We start from the raw sequence: 18,265 nt of genomic DNA, 5'->3' as shown, positions 1-18,265 counted from the left end.
GCCATGGGAACTGATGCATGAGTAATAAAATTTGAAATGTTTTTGCAACTGCTCCTAGTTAGTGTCTCCTGTCCTCCTCTCCTTTATATATTTATTTATTTTTACATTTTGTTTCAAATTAAGGTCTGGCTGTCTAGGCCTACAGTATAAAGAACTATACAGATGCTATCCGAATGTGAGAGACTATTATTAGCCGCTATGGGAACGAGAAGAATATAGTGCAGTATAGGCTAATGTAAAACTGTTTGTACTACAAACCAGCGAGTTTATTAATAAGGCAATAGGCTACATTCAAATAATATGGTAAGGAATACCAGTTCGCAATATCAAGCAGCATAAATAGCTGTTTTGTACAGCTAAAAAGAAGGAATGAAACCGGAAGCCAGACATTAAAATGAAATGGTCGCGCCCGCTCTTACCTGCAAAATAAGCTGAATGAGTAGAAATTTGCACACTTTTAACAATTTATTTTAAACACCATTAATTTTAAACATCATCAAAAGCTTCCAAGATTGATGTATCCTCAAATATACAGTAATACATAGTCTACTGTAGTTATTATGCATTATAAAACAGTAAAAACCCATTGTAACAAAACAAAGGTATGGAGGAATCCCAGGGACAGAGTTTTCTGCCTCTCCAAAAAAGCAAAAGTTTCTCTCCTCTTTTTATCGTGGAGGGAGCTGATTATTCCATGGTGATTCCCGAACCCCCGCTGAGTGCAGCACCTCTACAGCAATTAACATGTTGACATGTTTGATCAATCATTCAGACTACAAAAGAAAAAAATAAATAATTAAGTTAAGATTATTAGCCTGGATGCATTCTCTGTATTTGATCAGCACAGTGCTGTTAGATCAAAGCATCGCACAAAGTGTGGAGAGATAGCACCATAACACAAAAGTGTGCTTCCTCAACTGAAAAAGATAAACATTATGCAGAGAGCAACCCCTCTGAGGTTTAAATGAACATTTCTGACTCCAGCAGAGCTGAAGTAGGTCAGTATTTGGGATTCCTTGTTAAAATTTGACAAGTGAACATTTTTCCAAGATGCCGAGAAGTAGCCTGGGCTAGCCCATAGGCAGATTAACCATTTGGGCAATTGGGCAAGTGTCCAGGGGCACCACGTCCAGGGGGGCACCACGCAAATATTTATTTCTCTTTTAAAACAAGCGATTCATTCTCAAACGTATTCTAAATTCTAAACGTTCTAAATTCCTTGAATGTTTTGTTGAAAGTTTATTATTTTCATTATTTTATCTTTTTTTTTTTTTTTTTTTTGTGGATGCGCGATCTACCGCCAGATTCACACTACTGTGAGCACGCGCGTTTCATTTCAACGCCCATATTACACTAGCGTGTCCACTGGCACTGAGCAGCGAGTGTTTTCAATTAATTCCAATGGAAGTTGAGCTTTTAGCTCGCACGTGAGCGTGAAGCTAAACTTCTGAACTGAAAACGCTCACTCTGCTCCGCGCTAGGCTAGTGGAAACCCACCATACAGATTCTGGGAGTGTGCTGTGCGGTTTTGCTCCTTTACTGAGTGTAAACGAGTGAGTTTTTACATTTTATTTTCAGTTCAAAACCTCACAAAACCATGTGGCTATAGAGATGTTATTGCAAGACCAGTCTAAAACCTTGGCATGTTTGCATTTAATTTTTCAATTGTCTAGATTTAGTTCAGTTTTTGGGTTTACGTCAGAACCCAACGTCAGATTCAGTCAACATCCAATGTCAGATTGACATCAACATCTGACGTCGGACAGACATTGGATTTTGGTTGGAAAAGAAAGTTGGGTTGACTCAGAACCCAACATCAGATTGACGTAATGTCCGACGTCGGACAGATGTTGGATTTTGGTTGAAAATGAGAGTTGGGTTGACCTCAGAACCCAACTTTAGACTGACGCCAACATATATATAGTGAAAATACAATTACAGATATCAAGAATTAGCCTATAGTTTTTGCTAGTTGAAATTCAATTGTTGATATCAAGAATTAGCAGAGGAAATAGTATTACAGATATCTAGAAATGTAATTTTTACACTGTAAAAAAAAATTACATCCCCAAGTCAAAAATTTCTAGTGACTGGTTACATCTAAATTTTTCAATTAGTCTGACGTATTATTTCTCATTGAGCCAATGTTAACAGACTATTGCAACAAGAATTGCACTTGGGCCAATTTAAAAATTTAGATGTAACCAGTCACACACCAAATTTTTTTTGGTAAACATTAGCTACCATTATTATTGTTATTGTTACCATATTGCTCAGTTTTAATGTTATTTTAAGGTGGGGTAGAATTAAATGAATGCAAAACTCAGCATTTTGTTCGCATACCCCCTTCTGTCACCTCACGTACCCCCAGGGATAGGGGAGAGCGGGGCACAACCTAACACGGGGCTAGTTGTAACACCCTTGTTTTAAATACTTCCGACACATGCTAGCTTGACGAAACTTAGTGTATTTACTAGATGCCATATCAACAGTCTATAGAGAAAAAATTGCGCAAAAATTTAAATCTTGGGAAGATACCAAAGTCTCCGGCACGGACACCACTGGAATGGGCACCACCGTCTCCGGAAAAGACACCACCGTCTCCGGCACGGACACCAACGTCTCCGGAACAGACAACACCGTCTCCGGCCCGGCACGGACACCAACATCTCCGGAACGGACACCACTGTCTTCTGCACGGACACCAACGTCTCCGGAATGGACACCACCGTATCCAGAACGGACACCAACATCTCCGGCACGGACACCACCCACCGTCTCCGGCACAGACACCACCCACCGTCTCCAACACAGACACCAACGTCTCCGGAACGGACACCACTGTCTCCGGCACGGACACCAACTTCTCTGGAACGGACACCAACATCTCCGGCACAGACACCACTGTCTCTGGCACGGACACCAACGTCTCCGGAACGGACACCACTGTCTCCGGCACGGACACCAACTTCTCCGGAACGGACACCAACATCTCCGGCACAGACACCACTGTCTCTGGCACGGACACCAACGTCTCCGGCACAGACACCACTGTCTCTGGCACGGACACCAACGTCTCCGGAACGGACACCACTGTCTCCGGCACAGACACCAAGGTCTCCGGAACAGCACGGACACCACCCACCGTCTCCGGCACGGACACCAACGTCTCCGGAAAGGACACCGCCGTCTCCGGCACGGACACCAACGTCTCCGGAACAGACAACACCGTCTCCGGCACGGACACCAACATCTCCGGAACGGACACCACTGTCTCCTGCACGGACACCAACGTCTCCGGAATGGACACCACCGTATCCAGAACGGACACCAACATCTCCGGCACGGACACCACCCACCGTCTCCGGAACGGACACCAACATCTCCGGCACAGACACCACTGTCTCTGGCACGGACACCAACGTCTCCGGCACAGACACCAAGGTCTCCGGAACAGCACGGACACCACCCACCGTCTCCGGAAAGGACACCGCCGTCTCCGGCACGGACACCACCCTCTCCGGCACGAACACCAACGTCTCCAGCACGGACACCACCCACTGTCTCCGACACGGACACCACCGTCTCTGGCATGGACACCACCACGTCTGGCATGGACACCACCGTCTCTGGCATGGACACCACCACCTCTGGCATGGACACCACCGTCTTGGGCACAGACACCAACGTCTCCGGAATGGAATGGTCTCTATAGGTGTCAGTTCCCAGGGAGAGTCTTTGCCCACCAAAGAGTCTTAATCCGCCACTGGGCTAGTCTACTCTGTTAAAGGGGACCTATTATGCAAAATTCACTGTTATAAGGTGTTTGAACACAGATGTGTGTCCACAGTGTGTGTAAACAACCAGCCTATAATGGTAAAAATCCACTCAATACTTTTATTAGAATCCCTATATATCATTATCAATCTCTCACAACAAGCTGTTTCAAATTTTTTCTTAAGAGCAGTCCGACATTATAACTGTAAACTAAACGTTACAGCGGGTACTTCTCAATATCCCTCCTCGTTTCCTCGCTCCTCCGTCCTCCTCATGACCCAGAAACCGATTGAGCTCAGCCATCTTGAAGGACATCTCAATTCTCTAATTGCACCGCGAGGAGGCGAGGATCGAGGAGTGAGGAGGCTTCCAGAGGAGTTATGAGCAAGGATACATGGGTGTATATAAGTGTTTTATCGGCTAAACGTAACGCACGTATCAATTCTCCTCCACCTTCACATCGGTCACAATAATTTTAATTTATACTTTACCTTTGCAGTTTATATAAACCACACATCACACATATTTCAACAGGGTATCTTGCTTTATTATTATTCATTATGAATTTCTTGAATAACCAAACTTCAACAACATAAGGGCAGATCTTTTGAGCGCTGCTGATGACGCTGTGAAGTGACGCTCGAGTGATCCCAATGTATAAAAAACCTTTTCTTTCCTTGCAGCCTTCCCTCGCATCCTGAAGGGGGTGGAGCTGAGACGGGAGGAAAGGAAGTGAGGAAAGGTAACGAGGATGCACAAATAAGAAATAAGAAGCATGCATATGCATGCAGCATATATTTTCTGGCTCTGTGGGCATCCTAATACAGTTCACACACAAGCACCTATACAACAGTTTATAGATTAACATGACGGTACAGGCTAGTCGATGAGATGAATAAACGTAACTCCACAACAACTAAGTTACATAAATGTATCCACTAACCATTCAGTAACATCCAGTTTAACAGTCTAACAGTTGCAGCCTCTTCCTGAGTCTCTCCATCTGTGTCTGAATCTGGTTCAAACATGTAAGGCCGCACTAGCTACTGGGTACGTTTTTAAGAAAATCGAAAATCCCAAAGATCTGTATCTCTGCTAAATGAATTTAACATAATGCTTGTGATGCCCTTTTATTGTTGTTGTTGTGTTTCAAGTTGTGAAATTGTTTAAAAGAAATGTGTCAAGAACTTGATATTGAATTCTGTAAATTTGAAAATTCATTAAAAAAATTATTTAAAAAAACTATGGTTGCCTACTTGGTATTATTGACATTTTGCCTGAGAGAAATTCGGCTGTTAAGTTGTTGCTGTATCCGAAGCACGTGTAAAGGATCGACCATCTTGTGAACAGGGAGGGGAGTAGCAGCTCATTTGCATTTTAAGGGACACAAAAAAAGAGTGTTTTCCCTCACACTCAAAAAGGGGCAACTTTGACAAACTATAATCAAAAATCTGGGTGGTATTTTGAGCTGAAACTTCACAGACACATTCTGGGGACACCAGAGATTTATATTACATCGTGTGAAAATGGGCATAATAGGTCACTATACTCGAGACTTGATTAAGCTTTATGTAAAAATAGATTTGGTCTTTTTTTATTGAACGATTTATTTACTTTATCACTCATTTACTTTTTTTAAATAAAATGCCTGAATATGCATAGGGAATAAAACACCACTAATGTAGATTGTTGTAATGTAGAATTACAAAAAAGAAGAAGAGAAAAGTCGCCTAATATGACTGTTAGTTCAGTAGCTAACAGTTCAACCAACATACAGGTTTATACAGGTTGCCTCCTACTGTTTCGACAGAATCATTCGTTAACAAACAATAGAAACACAACTGAGTTAAATGGCTAAATTAAACAAACAGAATTTACCTTCTGTGGTTTGGTAAAATGAGTTGCTAGTGTTTCAGTGTCACATAATCAACGTCCTACTGAGTGTTTTTTCCCTCATCTCAATTTTCTTTTTCAAGTAGATCTATAATTGCAAACATCTTAGACCGCAGGTGCTTTTACAGTAGGCTATAGATAGCACTTCACTCGTGTTTATTTGGATCGACTGTCTTATTGTGTTATTGGTAGCCTAATGCATTATTGTTTTTTGATGGTGTTGTTATGTTTTGTGTGATTTTCATTAGAATGTTTTCGCTGGCAGTCAGATGAGCTTGTTTTTGCACTGCTGTGCATTTTAACGAAGGACAAAAGATTTTCCCTTACCTGTGCTGCCACTTAGTGGTACTACGTGGTATTGCAATAAATGTATAAAAATAGGTGGCGAGTGGAGCAAGTTAGTCTGTGGGCTTTGCATATTTATTCATTTTTAGATATATATTGATTGAAAGCCTGGGATTCATTTAAGTTTTATATTTATCATTATTATTTTGGAAAAACGTTCACATACATTCTAAGAAACTTTGTGACATTGACCCGGATATTGTGGCAACACTTTACAATAAGATTCCATTTGTTAACATAAACTAACAATAAAAAAAATTACTTCTAAAGCATTTATGAATCTTAGTTAATGTTAATTTCAACTTTTACTAGTACATTATTAAAATGAAAAAAGTTGTATCATTTAATATTATTTAGTGGACTTGAGCTAACATTGAACTAACAATGAACAGTTGTACTTTTATTAACTAACATTAATAAAGATGAATAAGTACTGTAACAAATGTATTGATCGTTTTTAGAAAATGATTGTAAAGTGTTTCGTTGTGAACTGATGAGAAGATATAGGGTTAGGTAGGCCTATAACGGAAATATTAGACTATTATTTCATTAATAAATAACAGTGTCCACATGAAATGGTCACGGCTGGCATTTGCACAGGCAGCACATCATGACAATAAACAAACATGGTCAGGCAAAAGCTGTAATATTGTTTATTAAATATTGCATAATGAGGCAATCACAGCAGTAAATAGTGTTTTAAATTTATTGTAATTGTAACAGCACTGCAAATAAACAAAAACAAACCAAAAAAATGCAAAATTCGCCTCTGCATACAGACCACAAAGTAATAATTAAACATTACACATCTCAGGTGTCATCTCACACTCTTCAATCAATCAATCATGTGATTGCGGTAAAGAAATCAGTAATTGTCTTGTGTGACACTTGGGCCAAAAATGGTACTCTTTAAACGTCCTTAAAAAGTAACATGTTTACCTCAAGGCAAAATAATAATAATAATAATAATAATAATAAAATGAGGCACAGTTCAATGAAGCCATGAGACAGAAAGGCATTTCAATCCCAACACAGTGTCAGAATCACTCGTTCATTCATATGAGACGGCCTGTGTTACGCAAGTCTCTGTGCTTTCCTAATATTCTTCATTTAATATAAACTGTAATATTTATAGAGGTTGCTGTAACTTCAATCACTTTCATTCATTTATACTTTACATATTTACAACTTAGAATAGGAAAACTGTGTGTGAATTTCGACTGTGTTCACATCCAAGTTAAAAGTTTCTCAGAGCACTACATTCAGATATGCTACGCTATTTATTATATAATGGTTCAAAAGGCCAAAACATATATCTTCAAGTTCATATTCCATATAGAGATCGCATCTATTTCAATTCCTCATCGATCTTCTATGTGATTACTTCTTGACAAAAGTTTTAGCAACAGCCACTGGTTTAAAAAATGAAAAATATGTCATCTAGATACTTTTAATTACTCATTTCTGTCCAAATGATCTTTTCCTAATTCTTGTTTTGAGGGAAGGCTGGTAAAGCGAGTCGCGGACGAGGCGACCCTCATGCTCTCTAGCAGCACGTTCTCTGGCATTATATGGAATGGACCGTATAAAACTAAAGGGGAGATTCAAAAAGACACAATTTTCATCAGAAGAAGAAATTTTTCAAATTTGCTGTTCTACTTCTCAAACGGAAGCAAAAGCTAGTCTACAACCCGGAGTAGATGTGAACTACATTCAGTTAAGGAAGACCACAAGCTAATGAAATGAACACAACGGTCCACGTGTAACGTAGCATCCTCTACTGTGAATGGCACTTTGAAAATGAGGTACGGCAATCTTATATATGGATCATCCATTCCCAACACGCAACCATTTTACCTGTCATAAATGTCACTGTCAAATGGTACCTGGGTTAAGATGTTATCGAGGCTCATGTTAATGGAGGTAAATACTGCGCCTCAGACTAATAATACACTCTTCAGAACAACCAATTGAAAAATGGATGACTGAAAGAGAAAAATATGCATCACTCAAGCAAATAAATAGTACATTTTGAGTCAAAGCATCAAAATACGTTCTGATCCGTTTAGTGGGGTTTAGCTGTAGCCCTTCACCTCACTGCGAAGCGTTCAAACAAAGCTCGTTTCTTTTCGCTACGACCAATTAAAAAGCTTGTTAGATCTGGAGTTTCTTGAGTTGGTCACTCAATCGTAATTCTATTACCAGAAATTTTGGTAACACTTTACAATAAGGTGTCATTTGTTAACAAATGATACGATAAACAATACTTCAGCAGAATTGATTAACCTTAGTTAATGTCTACATTTACTAATGCATTATTAAAATCAAAAGTTGTATCTGTTAACATTAGTTAATGCAATGTGAATTAACACGAACAAACAAAGAACATTAATAAATACTGAAAAAATATATTGCTCAGTTAGTTCATGTTAACTAATGCATTAACTAATGTTAACAAATTAGAGCTTATTGTAAAATGTAAAAAATCTGAGAGTACAGTAAGTGCTGTGAAGATATCCTCCCGAACACGACTAACACTAACCTTAACATATACATCATTTTGATGTCTACGAATGGCTTTGCAAATACTAATGTTGCCGTCTCATCGTTTAAGCCCTCATTGGATAGAAACTGAAATCACACTCTTTATAAGAGCGCTCCATAAATCAGCATTTCTTTTTAAACGATACGGGAGTGTAAATGGTAATATAAACACTTTTTTAAAATGGCTAAACCTAACTTTTAGGATCCTTTCACAGTTTCTCTGACCTGTAACCCTTAACACAGACACCTTCGGGTGCTTTCAATAAACTGTAGTCTCTCACTGCCACACTGAAAGTCCATCAAACATTTATAGCAAAAATAAATTGTAGAATCTCATGTTTTTCAGTAATGTCAGGTATGTGATGAAGTTAAAGTATTTTGCGCTGTACTTCAGTACAATTCGCAGCTGTAAACTTAAACACCTTTTCCCAGTCTGATATTATATATTAATGGCTTTTAGCAGTTTCAAAAACAATGTGAAATAATAAATGGTAAAGACCTTAATTCTTCCTTTAAATCCTTCAGTGATTCAACAAATGCTGCCACTGTAGTACAGCTTCACTGACATGCCTCACACCTTACTGATCACATACCTGGACATTCATCTGGGAAAGACCACATTTTGGAGGGGAGGAAAAGTCAGGCTGATCAGGCCGCTTAAGCGTAGTGCTAGAATCTCTTCATATAAACCATCATTTCTTTAACTGTATCATGTCACAAATTAACAGCTTTCACATAATTTCCTGGGAACGTGCCGAACTGTTTCGTCCTCTTAGATGTACCTGCACAGAGAAACCAATACATGCATAAGAGTCTGGATACAAATAAAAGGAAAACTCCAGAACAACAGAGCTCTGTAACACTAGCTGAGAATAGACTGATTTAGTAGCGCTGTAGTTTTGTATATGTGGATTTAGTATGAGAGACGACTTTATGGAGAATCAACACATTGATCAATAACACATACCCACAAACCAGCCATCATCGCATTTCTCCATGACGTTGACCAGGTCTCCTTCATGTAGCTCCAGCTCATCTTCATTCTGAGGCATGTAATTGTACAGAGCCTGAAATCTACACAAGAACACAAAACATCATTACACATGGAAGAGGAAGCGACTGCACAAATCACATTGTATCGACTAAATGTAAAAAACGTATTTCAGTTCAGTTTAAATGGAAATAAAGTTAATGGCCTTAACTTAAAAGCACTACACATAATTTTGTCTGTCTGACACAATTATATATGTCACACTGCACATCTGGCAGAGCACCATAGTTAGGGTTCAGTGTGCCTGCAGTCAGACACCCTCCACAGTAACATGAAATACAGTTATTGTGTGTGCTGTATGAAAGCTTCATAGATACAAGTGTGTGATAGATATAAGATATAAGAATAAGTGTGTGTGTGTGTGTGTGTATATATATATATATATATATACACTGCCGTTCACAAGTTTGGGGTCACTAAGATTTTTAATGTTTTTAAAAGAGTCTCTTCTGCTCACCAAAGCTGTGTTTATTTGATTAAAAATACAGTAAAAATTGTGAAATATTATTCCAGTGTAAATCAGCTGTTTCTATGTGAATATATAGTAAAGTGTAATTTATTCCTGTGATCAAAGCTGAATTTTCAGCATCATTACTCCAGTCTTCAGTGTCACATGATCCTTCAGAAATCATTCTAATATGATGATTTGATGATCAAGAAACATTTATGATTATTATCAGTGTTGAAAACAGTTCAGATTTCTGTGGAAACCGTCATACATTTTATTTCTCAGGATTCTTTGATGAATAGAAAGTTCAAAAGAACAACATTTATTTGAAATAGAATCTTTTGTAATATTATAAATGTCTTTACTGTCACTTTTGATCAATTTAATGTGTCCTTGATGAATAAAAGTATTAATTTCTTTAACTTCTCTCCAAAAAAAAAAAAAAAATTATTATATACACACACACTGTATATATAGTTGTGTACAATTTTCAAGCTTCCAAAGAATCCTGAAAAAAAAAAAAAACTGTTTTCAACATTAATAATAACTAGATGTACCGCATGGCGGTACAAAATATGACCGCCGCTCAGGCCTGCACTGGCTTTCCACAAAAATAAATGACGTGGAGCAATTTGGCTGTATTGCGTGTTTATGTATATACCTAAAAAAAGTAGTAGTATGTGCATGTCTGTCTGTGTGTGTGTGTATGTGTGTGTGTTTGTGTATGTGTGTGTCTGTGTGTGTGTGTGTCTGTGCGTGTATGTATGCGTGCGTACATGTGTGTGCGCGTGTGTGTTTGTGTGTGTGTGTCTGTGCATGTGGATTTGTATGTGTGTGTATGGGTGTGTGTCTGTGCGTGTGGATGTCAGTGTGTGTGCATGCTTGCGTTTGTTTGTATTCCTGCATGTGTGTGTGTGACAGTATCATCCTAAACCAGCAACCCTTCGCTCAACACCACCATCTACAGGCCGATGAGTGTACAGTCACTAAATGTGCACATAAATGAATTTATTTTATACCCCCCCATGGATGAAATTCTACGAAACTTAGCATACCCCCAGAGGATGTCAAGTTAATCATACACATGAAATATGGTGCAGTTCTAAACATCTCAACTGAAGATAGGGGCGATTAAAGCAGAATAATATTGCATTTTCATTTTTTATGGGAGGGGCGCAAATCACAAATGAGTGATTATGGGCTAGGTTGATGTGGGCCCTTAAGACCAACATACCATAAAAATTTCTTTCCTCGGTGCCACGGTTCAGGTAGTTATTTAGGAAAAACTGCATTTTTTGGGTTTGGGGGGGCCCAGCGCGGGGGGGGAGTGGCCCCCGGGGACCAAATGAAATTTTTCCGTAAAAGTCTAGTGGGGCTACATGCCCACCAAATTTCATGTTCCCCGGTGTTTCGGTGTCCCTGGTATCGTTGACGAAAAATTCAGTAGATGACGAAAAAAAAAAAAAAAAAAACTTTGACAATCCCTATATGACCGCTTTCGCTAGCTATGCTAGCGGCGGTCATAATAAATGTTTCTTGAGCAGCAAATCAGCATATCAGAATGATTTCTGAAGGATCATGTGACACTGAAGACTATGAAGTAATGATGCTGAAAATTCAGCTTTGCCATCACAGGAATAAATTACATTTAAAAAAAGATTCAAATAGAAAACAGTTATTTTAAATTGTAAAAATAGTTCGCAATATTAATGTTTTTGCCATATTTTACATCAAAGAAATGCAGCCTTGGTGAGCAGAAGAGACTTCTTTTAAAAACATTAAAAAATCGTATCGATCCAAAACTTTGAACGGTAGTATATATATATTAAGCAAGGCTGCATTAAATTGATCAAAAGTGACAGTAAATAATGCTACCGAAGACTTCTATTTCAAAGAGATGCTGAACTTTCCATTTATCACAGAATCCTGAAAAAAAATCCCAAAGACAGGAGTAATGACTGCTGAAAAAAATCAGCTTTGCCATCACAGGAATAAATTACATATAAAATATATGATATTTATGGTATATGGTATTTTAAAATGTAATTCCGTTTCACAATATTTCTGTTTTTACTATATTTTTGATCAAATAAATGCAGCCTTGGTGAGCATAGTACAATTATTTGAGAGAATTGTATTATTTCAATGGGAGATTGAAATTAACATCAACAAGTACTTTGAAGACTATAATGCTTAACATTTAGCATCATTCAAAACTCAGTGTTATGCATCTGTAAATATGGTTTCATAGTGCAGTCATGTAAGGGATGTCCTGCCTGTTTTTTAGGTGAAAAGCACAGGTGCATCCACACAGAAATACACAGAGGTACTGTAGATCATACTTACATCCCACAGCTCATGCGTCCAGGCTCAGGACTGCTGCTCTGGGACAGGGGTTGCTGGGAAATGATGAGAGAGTGTTTACTGGGAGGAGGCAGGAGTCGGTGGGCGGAGTCTATAGGGCGTGACAAAGTGCTGCAGTACCTCACTGAGGTCTCTGCAATATTCATGATCTCATTACACACTGCCTCCTATTGGTGGAAGTGGGTCGGCACAAGATGTAGCCACAAACCAGGAAGTAGGGTCAGTCATTCAGATGGAAATTGAGTTTGAGGAAGGGGCAGTGTGGTTAGAGAAGATAGTAACAGGACAGAAAGGAGGGAATGTCCATTAATACCAGGAAAGCCGGAAGGGATGGTAGTGTCCAGAGGATAAGCATGGAAGAGCGAGACAACAGAGTGAGTGCATGTGGAAGGAGTGAAACATACGCCACAATCATATAGGACAGGTTCACTTGCAGGGTACAGAGGTGTCATGCATTATGTGGGTGAGTTTCAGGATTAGATATTACATAAAATAAAACATTGAGGTGAGCCTAATGATTGACTGTGATGCGTCTCATAAGGGTCTGATAATCAGTACAGAATATGAAACTGCTCATATTCACCATTCAAAATCAATACAAATGACATTAAAAAAAAGTATGGAGCAGTATGTGCATCTAAGAGTAATTATAATGTCACGAAAATGAATTTACCGTAAATGAATTGGCATTCATGTTGTTGTCTTGGATGTCAAACAGCATGACAGGACTTCTTGAAGATCGCCCGTAATATTCTACATCATTTCTTAATGGCTGTGGGGGAAAAAAGAACATGAATGAAATAATCTGCCTCTTTTTAAAACATGTCAGTGCACAACGGTTCATGGTCATCCCTGAGGTCTGGGTTCAAGTTTGAAATAAGTATGCACAAACAACAGTACAGTTGGCATTTGATCAGTCCATTTCTATTTTCCTCTGTGCAGAGGACGGCAGTACAACCTTACTGTACATCAAAAACATAATGCACGGGAAAGAGACTGTGAGTTAGTAGCAGTCACCACATTTCCTATAAAACATCAAACAATCATTAAAACAGTGTCACATCATGCTCGGATGCTTCTTCTATAATTCTAAACGTAACTTGTACACTAGCATTCAAAAGTTTGGAGAATTGGTACGCTTTTTTAAAAGGTTTTTTTTTCTTCACTTTTGATCAATTTAATGTGTCCTTGCTCAATAAAAGTGTTCATTTCTTTAAAAAAATAAAATAAAATCTCCCCAAAATTTTGAATGGTACTTTAAACATAACTTTTTATAAGCTAACACATATTTTCACTTGAACATAGATTAAAAAAAACTGGAATTCTTCAAGCAGTTACATAGAATTAACCAAATACTATTAATATAAATTAGGGCTGTCAATCAAAAAAAAAAATATTTGTCTGATTAATTACATACATTTAATCAAGTAAAACCGCAATTAATCATATATATCAATATTTGCTAAGAAAAACCTCCAAATAAATCACCAAATAGACAGTATAGAAAGTGGCTTTAGAAGTCAAAGTATCATTTATTTTATTATCAATGAATATAACACTTTCACTGGCCTACAGTCCACAGCAATGCATCCTTCTAAGTGTAGGGAGGCATGATTAAATTCAAATTCTTTTTTTTATTTAATTAATTTTACTAAATTAACAATTTACATTGATTGTCTTAATAAATCTGTTATTTTTACATTTTCTCTCTTAAATTTTAATTAATTTCAACATGCCGTTTGGGTTTGACAGGGTAATCAAGTCGGTATACACACTGTGTAATCTCTAGATTTGTATCAGCCATGCATCACTTTGAAAAAAAAAAAACAACAACAAAGCTTCATGCTAATCATGTTAGAGGTTCATGCAGCAGTTTCTTTTTTAACTGTGTTTCTCTCAACAGTGTGAAAGCATCAAAAGTATAACTCAATAGCATAACCAGATGGGTCAGATATTGTCCCCTATTGCAGCCTGCTAGATCTATAACTCGTGCCAATGGAAACGGAACTTAGTCATCTTATGATGGGCACCTTGAACAAACACACCACACCATGCAGAAGATACCTCTGCTGGGCTATAGTTCCTGTTGTAAGGAGCCTTGCGGAGGCTGCCAGCCCTGTCTATTTCAGACCCATCCCCTTCCTGAAACTCCTGATCCAGCCTGTTGCCCCTAGTAAGCCAACCCTCAAGCCCAGCACCCCCACAGGGACTCAGGCTGCGGGAGAGGCGGGGAGATGGTGGAGAAAGAAGGAAGTCCTCGCCTTGAGGTGGAGTGAAGGTGAGGAACGGGGTGGCCGAGCAGGGCCGGGGTGGATAGGGCGGGGGTAAAGGAGACGAGGAAGGAGAGGCCATGGGGGAGATGCAGTAGGGGCTGCCGCTGATGGGAGGCACAGGACTGGCTGACATGGAAGGGGGCAGATATTCGCCCAAGCGGTAGGAAGTGCTTGGCAGAGGGGGGAGGGGTGGAGTGGGGGCGGCTGGGGGGCTGCTGCTGGTTCCGCCCACAGTGAGAGAAATCCACTCGTTGGAGATGGCATGGACCTCGGGGGAGATCGAGCGGCGGGGAGACCGGGGGAGAGGGAGAGGGGAGGTGGTGAGCCGATTACGAATGGGCTTTTTTGGAGGGCAAGGCCGGGTGTCAGGAGGAATAATAGGAAACAATAAAGAGGAAGGAGGAAAGGGAGAGGTGAAATGATGAAAACACTGTATGAGATAATCAATAAATAAAAACAAAAACAAATGGGAAAATGAAAGCGATTCACATACGTTGAATAAAAATGATCTAAGGGACACGGATTTTGTCAAGTTTTTACCTGTGGAGAGGCATTTGTGCTCCGATGAGGTGACTGGCTGATAGGGGGATCAGGGTAGTCCACTCCATTTTTCACTCGGGGTCTTTTGTGCACCTCTATGTAGGTGACCGGGAAGATGCCCTGCCGGTTAGTGCCAGAAACTTTGCCTTCATACCAGTTCTCATCTACTCTGCGAATTAGTGTTATTCGCTCCCCCTACAGGCAGACAAAAGATTTTGAATTAGCTCCTGCAGTCATAACATAGACAACAAACACACACACACATTTATTTATTTAAAAATACGTTGTTGTTTTTTTCATTTTCTGACATTCACTTTCATAATCTCTATTATTAATTTACATGTAACAAAATTGGCAAAGCAAAGTCTGATGCAGACATACATATGTGAATCCACCTGCATCTATAATAATTTCGTTGATTACTTATATTCACTGCAATTTTAGCATATTTTACTCTACTAGCTGATGATTATTTTTTTTATTTGCAGTGTAAAAAAAAAAATAATTCTTCTGTTTTTATTTTTATTTTCTTCTTCTGAAAGCTTTCTACTTGGCTTGTTTCATCACACTTTTAAAAGAGTTTGGCTTCACATTCAGCTCATAAATACATAAAACAGGCTGCTGGACAATGAATGATTATTCCATATTTCTAAAATAAAAAGCTAAATAAAACATATACGGTAATACTGATTTCTCTATCTCTTGTTTGCATATCAACAGTGTTGACCGCTGGACTTAAGCGTAATCTTCATTAAATTACAGAAACAGTGTGAATTACCTTTCTGAAAGACATTTCAACACCAGTGTCGCCAGTGAAATTAAATCGAGCCATAGCCTCTCCATATTCCAACACCTGGACCGGAGCACTTTTTTGGGGCTGAGCCTTTTCTGTTGGCGGCAAGAGCTGGAAAAACAGCATAACAGAAGTAAGACATGTTACTTCACACCTGAAAACTCTTTTAGATACAAAAAAATGTAATACTAAGTGATAAAAATAATGTACCTCAACGTAGCTGCGTGGAAAAATCCCAACTCTTCCATGATGTTCTCCCTCAAACCAGTTCTGATCAACTTGCCGGTAGATGTATACAATATCTCCCTTTTGAAATGGTAGTTCCCTGATTAAGGGGAAACAGAATGTGGTTAGACTTGTATAATGTAGAACTCTACATGTCAAGAGACATGCTGATATTTACAAACACATGATGATCTCATTAGCATCCTTAGAACTGAATTGTGAGACACTTACTTTAAACTTTCTGCTCTGAAGTCAAATCGCGCCAAAGCAGGAGTTCTCTGCAGACAATAAGAGGCCATTAGCATCATTTCTACAGTAATGAATCTTTTATGATCACAGCAACTCTCTTTGTCACGTAAAAAGACAAGATTGTTTGAAGCATAACGAGAGAAAATATGTCACCTCTATGGTTTTTCTCTTCTCTTTCTCATTAATAACCAGCAGGTCGCCGAAGCGGTCATTAGTAATGAACTGCTGATGAGTCACAACCAGCCCAGCGTGTCTCCGAGCGGCTGTGTCTGCCTCTTCCTGCTCTCGCTTTAACCGTCTCTGCTCTTCCAGAATTTTCTTTAAAAAGAAACAGGCTTTTAATTCACTCATTATGCCTATTACAAATTCACCACATTGTACAGCAGCAAAATAAGTCTCCAAAAACATGCTTTAAAATCCACCATATGTCTGTTAAATTACTCATGACCAGAGGACCCATAGATCAGCACTTGTATGTATATTCAGAAGATTATATTATTTTATATTATATTATATTACATTATATTATTTAAATTTACAAACTAATAAATATTTATCTATTTTGTTAATGTTAATACATTAGGGATATACACACATTTATTTTTTCTATTATTCTCCAGTAAAAATATCTAAACAAAAATTGTGTAAAATAATAAGACGTTTTATTATGAAATATGTTGAATATTTTTTTTTTTTTTATTGCTTTATTAACAAACCTAAATAATTTAGTGTTAGATATATGCTTAAAAAACTACAGTGAGGAAAATAAATATTTGAACACCCTGCTATTTTGCAAGTTCTCCCACTTGGAAATCATGGAGGGGTCTGAAATTGTCATCGTAGGTGCATGTCCACTGTGAGAGACATAATCTAAAAAAAAAAATCCAGAAATCACAATATATGATTTTTTAACTATTTATTTGTATGATACAGCTGCAAATAAGTATTTGAACACCTGTCTATCAGCTAGAATTCTGACCCTCAAAGACCTGTTAGTCTGCCTTTAAAATGTCCACCTCCACTCCATTTATTATCCTAAATTAGATGCACCTGTTTGAGGTCGTTAGCTGCATAAAGACACCTGTCCACCCCATACAATCAGTAAGAATCCAACTACTAACATGGCCAAGACCAAAGAGCTGTCCAAAGACACTAGAGACAAAATTGTACACCTCCACAAGGCTGGAAAGGGCTACGGGGAAATTGCCAAGCAGCTTGGTGAAAAAAGGTCCACTGTTGGAGCAATCATTAGAAAATGGAAGAAGCTAAACATGACTGTCAGTCTCCCTCGGACTGGGGCTCCATGCAAGATCTCACCTCGTGGGGTCTCAATGATCCTAAGAAAGGTGAGAAATCAGCCCAGAACTACACGGGAGGAGCTGGTCAATGACCTGAAAAGAGCTGGGACCACCGTTTCCAAGGTTACTGTTGGTAATACACTAAGACGTCATGGTTTGAAATCATGCATGGCATGGAAGGTTCCCCTGCTTAAACCAGCACATGTCAAGGCCCGTCTTAAGTTTGCCAATGACCATTTGGATGATCCAGAGGAGTCATGGGAGAAAGTCATGTGGTCAGATGAGACCAAAATAGAACTTTTTGGTCATAATTCCACTAAACGTGTTTGGAGGAAGAAGAATGATGAGTACCATCCCAAGAACACCATCCCTACTGTGAAGCATGGGGGTGGTAGCATCATGCTTTGGGGGTGTTTTTCTGCACATGGGACAGGGCGACTGCACTGTATTAAGGAGAGGATGACC

The 18,265-nt window shown here is 38.8% G+C and overlaps 1 protein-coding gene across 11 annotated transcripts in view; it reads right to left on the bottom strand.

The window, feature by feature from the left end:
• Window positions 1–6,652: 6,652 nt before the first annotated feature.
• sorbs1 (sorbin and SH3 domain containing 1) overlaps window positions 6,653–18,265 on the bottom strand; it is a 53,833-nt gene continuing 42,220 nt past the window's right edge. For 6 of the 11 annotated variants that reach the window (XM_084092212.1, XM_084092216.1, XM_084092215.1 and 3 more), the window contains 10 exons: window positions 16,656–16,820; window positions 16,485–16,531; window positions 16,239–16,353; window positions 16,014–16,139; window positions 15,236–15,430; window positions 14,487–15,035; window positions 13,096–13,194; window positions 12,405–12,589; window positions 9,527–9,633; window positions 6,653–9,341 (listed from right to left, as the gene is read on the bottom strand). In XM_084092212.1, coding sequence (XP_083948338.1) covers window positions 9,274–9,341; window positions 9,527–9,633; window positions 12,405–12,589; window positions 13,096–13,194; window positions 14,487–15,035; window positions 15,236–15,430; window positions 16,014–16,139; window positions 16,239–16,353; window positions 16,485–16,531; window positions 16,656–16,820 — 1,656 coding nt within the window. In that variant the 3' untranslated portion in view covers window positions 6,653–9,273. The remainder of the gene's footprint in view (window positions 9,342–9,526; window positions 9,634–12,404; window positions 12,590–13,095; window positions 13,195–14,486; window positions 15,036–15,235; window positions 15,431–16,013; window positions 16,140–16,238; window positions 16,354–16,484; window positions 16,532–16,655; window positions 16,821–18,265) is intronic. The other 5 variants (XM_084092211.1, XM_084092217.1, XM_084092213.1 and 2 more) reach the window with 3 other exon arrangements.

The sequence above is a fragment of the Abramis brama genome (assembly GCF_963993115.1).
Source record: "Abramis brama genome assembly, chromosome: 19".
NCBI lineage: Eukaryota > Metazoa > Chordata > Actinopteri > Cypriniformes > Leuciscidae > Abramis > Abramis brama.
This window is presented reverse-complemented; position numbering and strand designations above follow the sequence as displayed.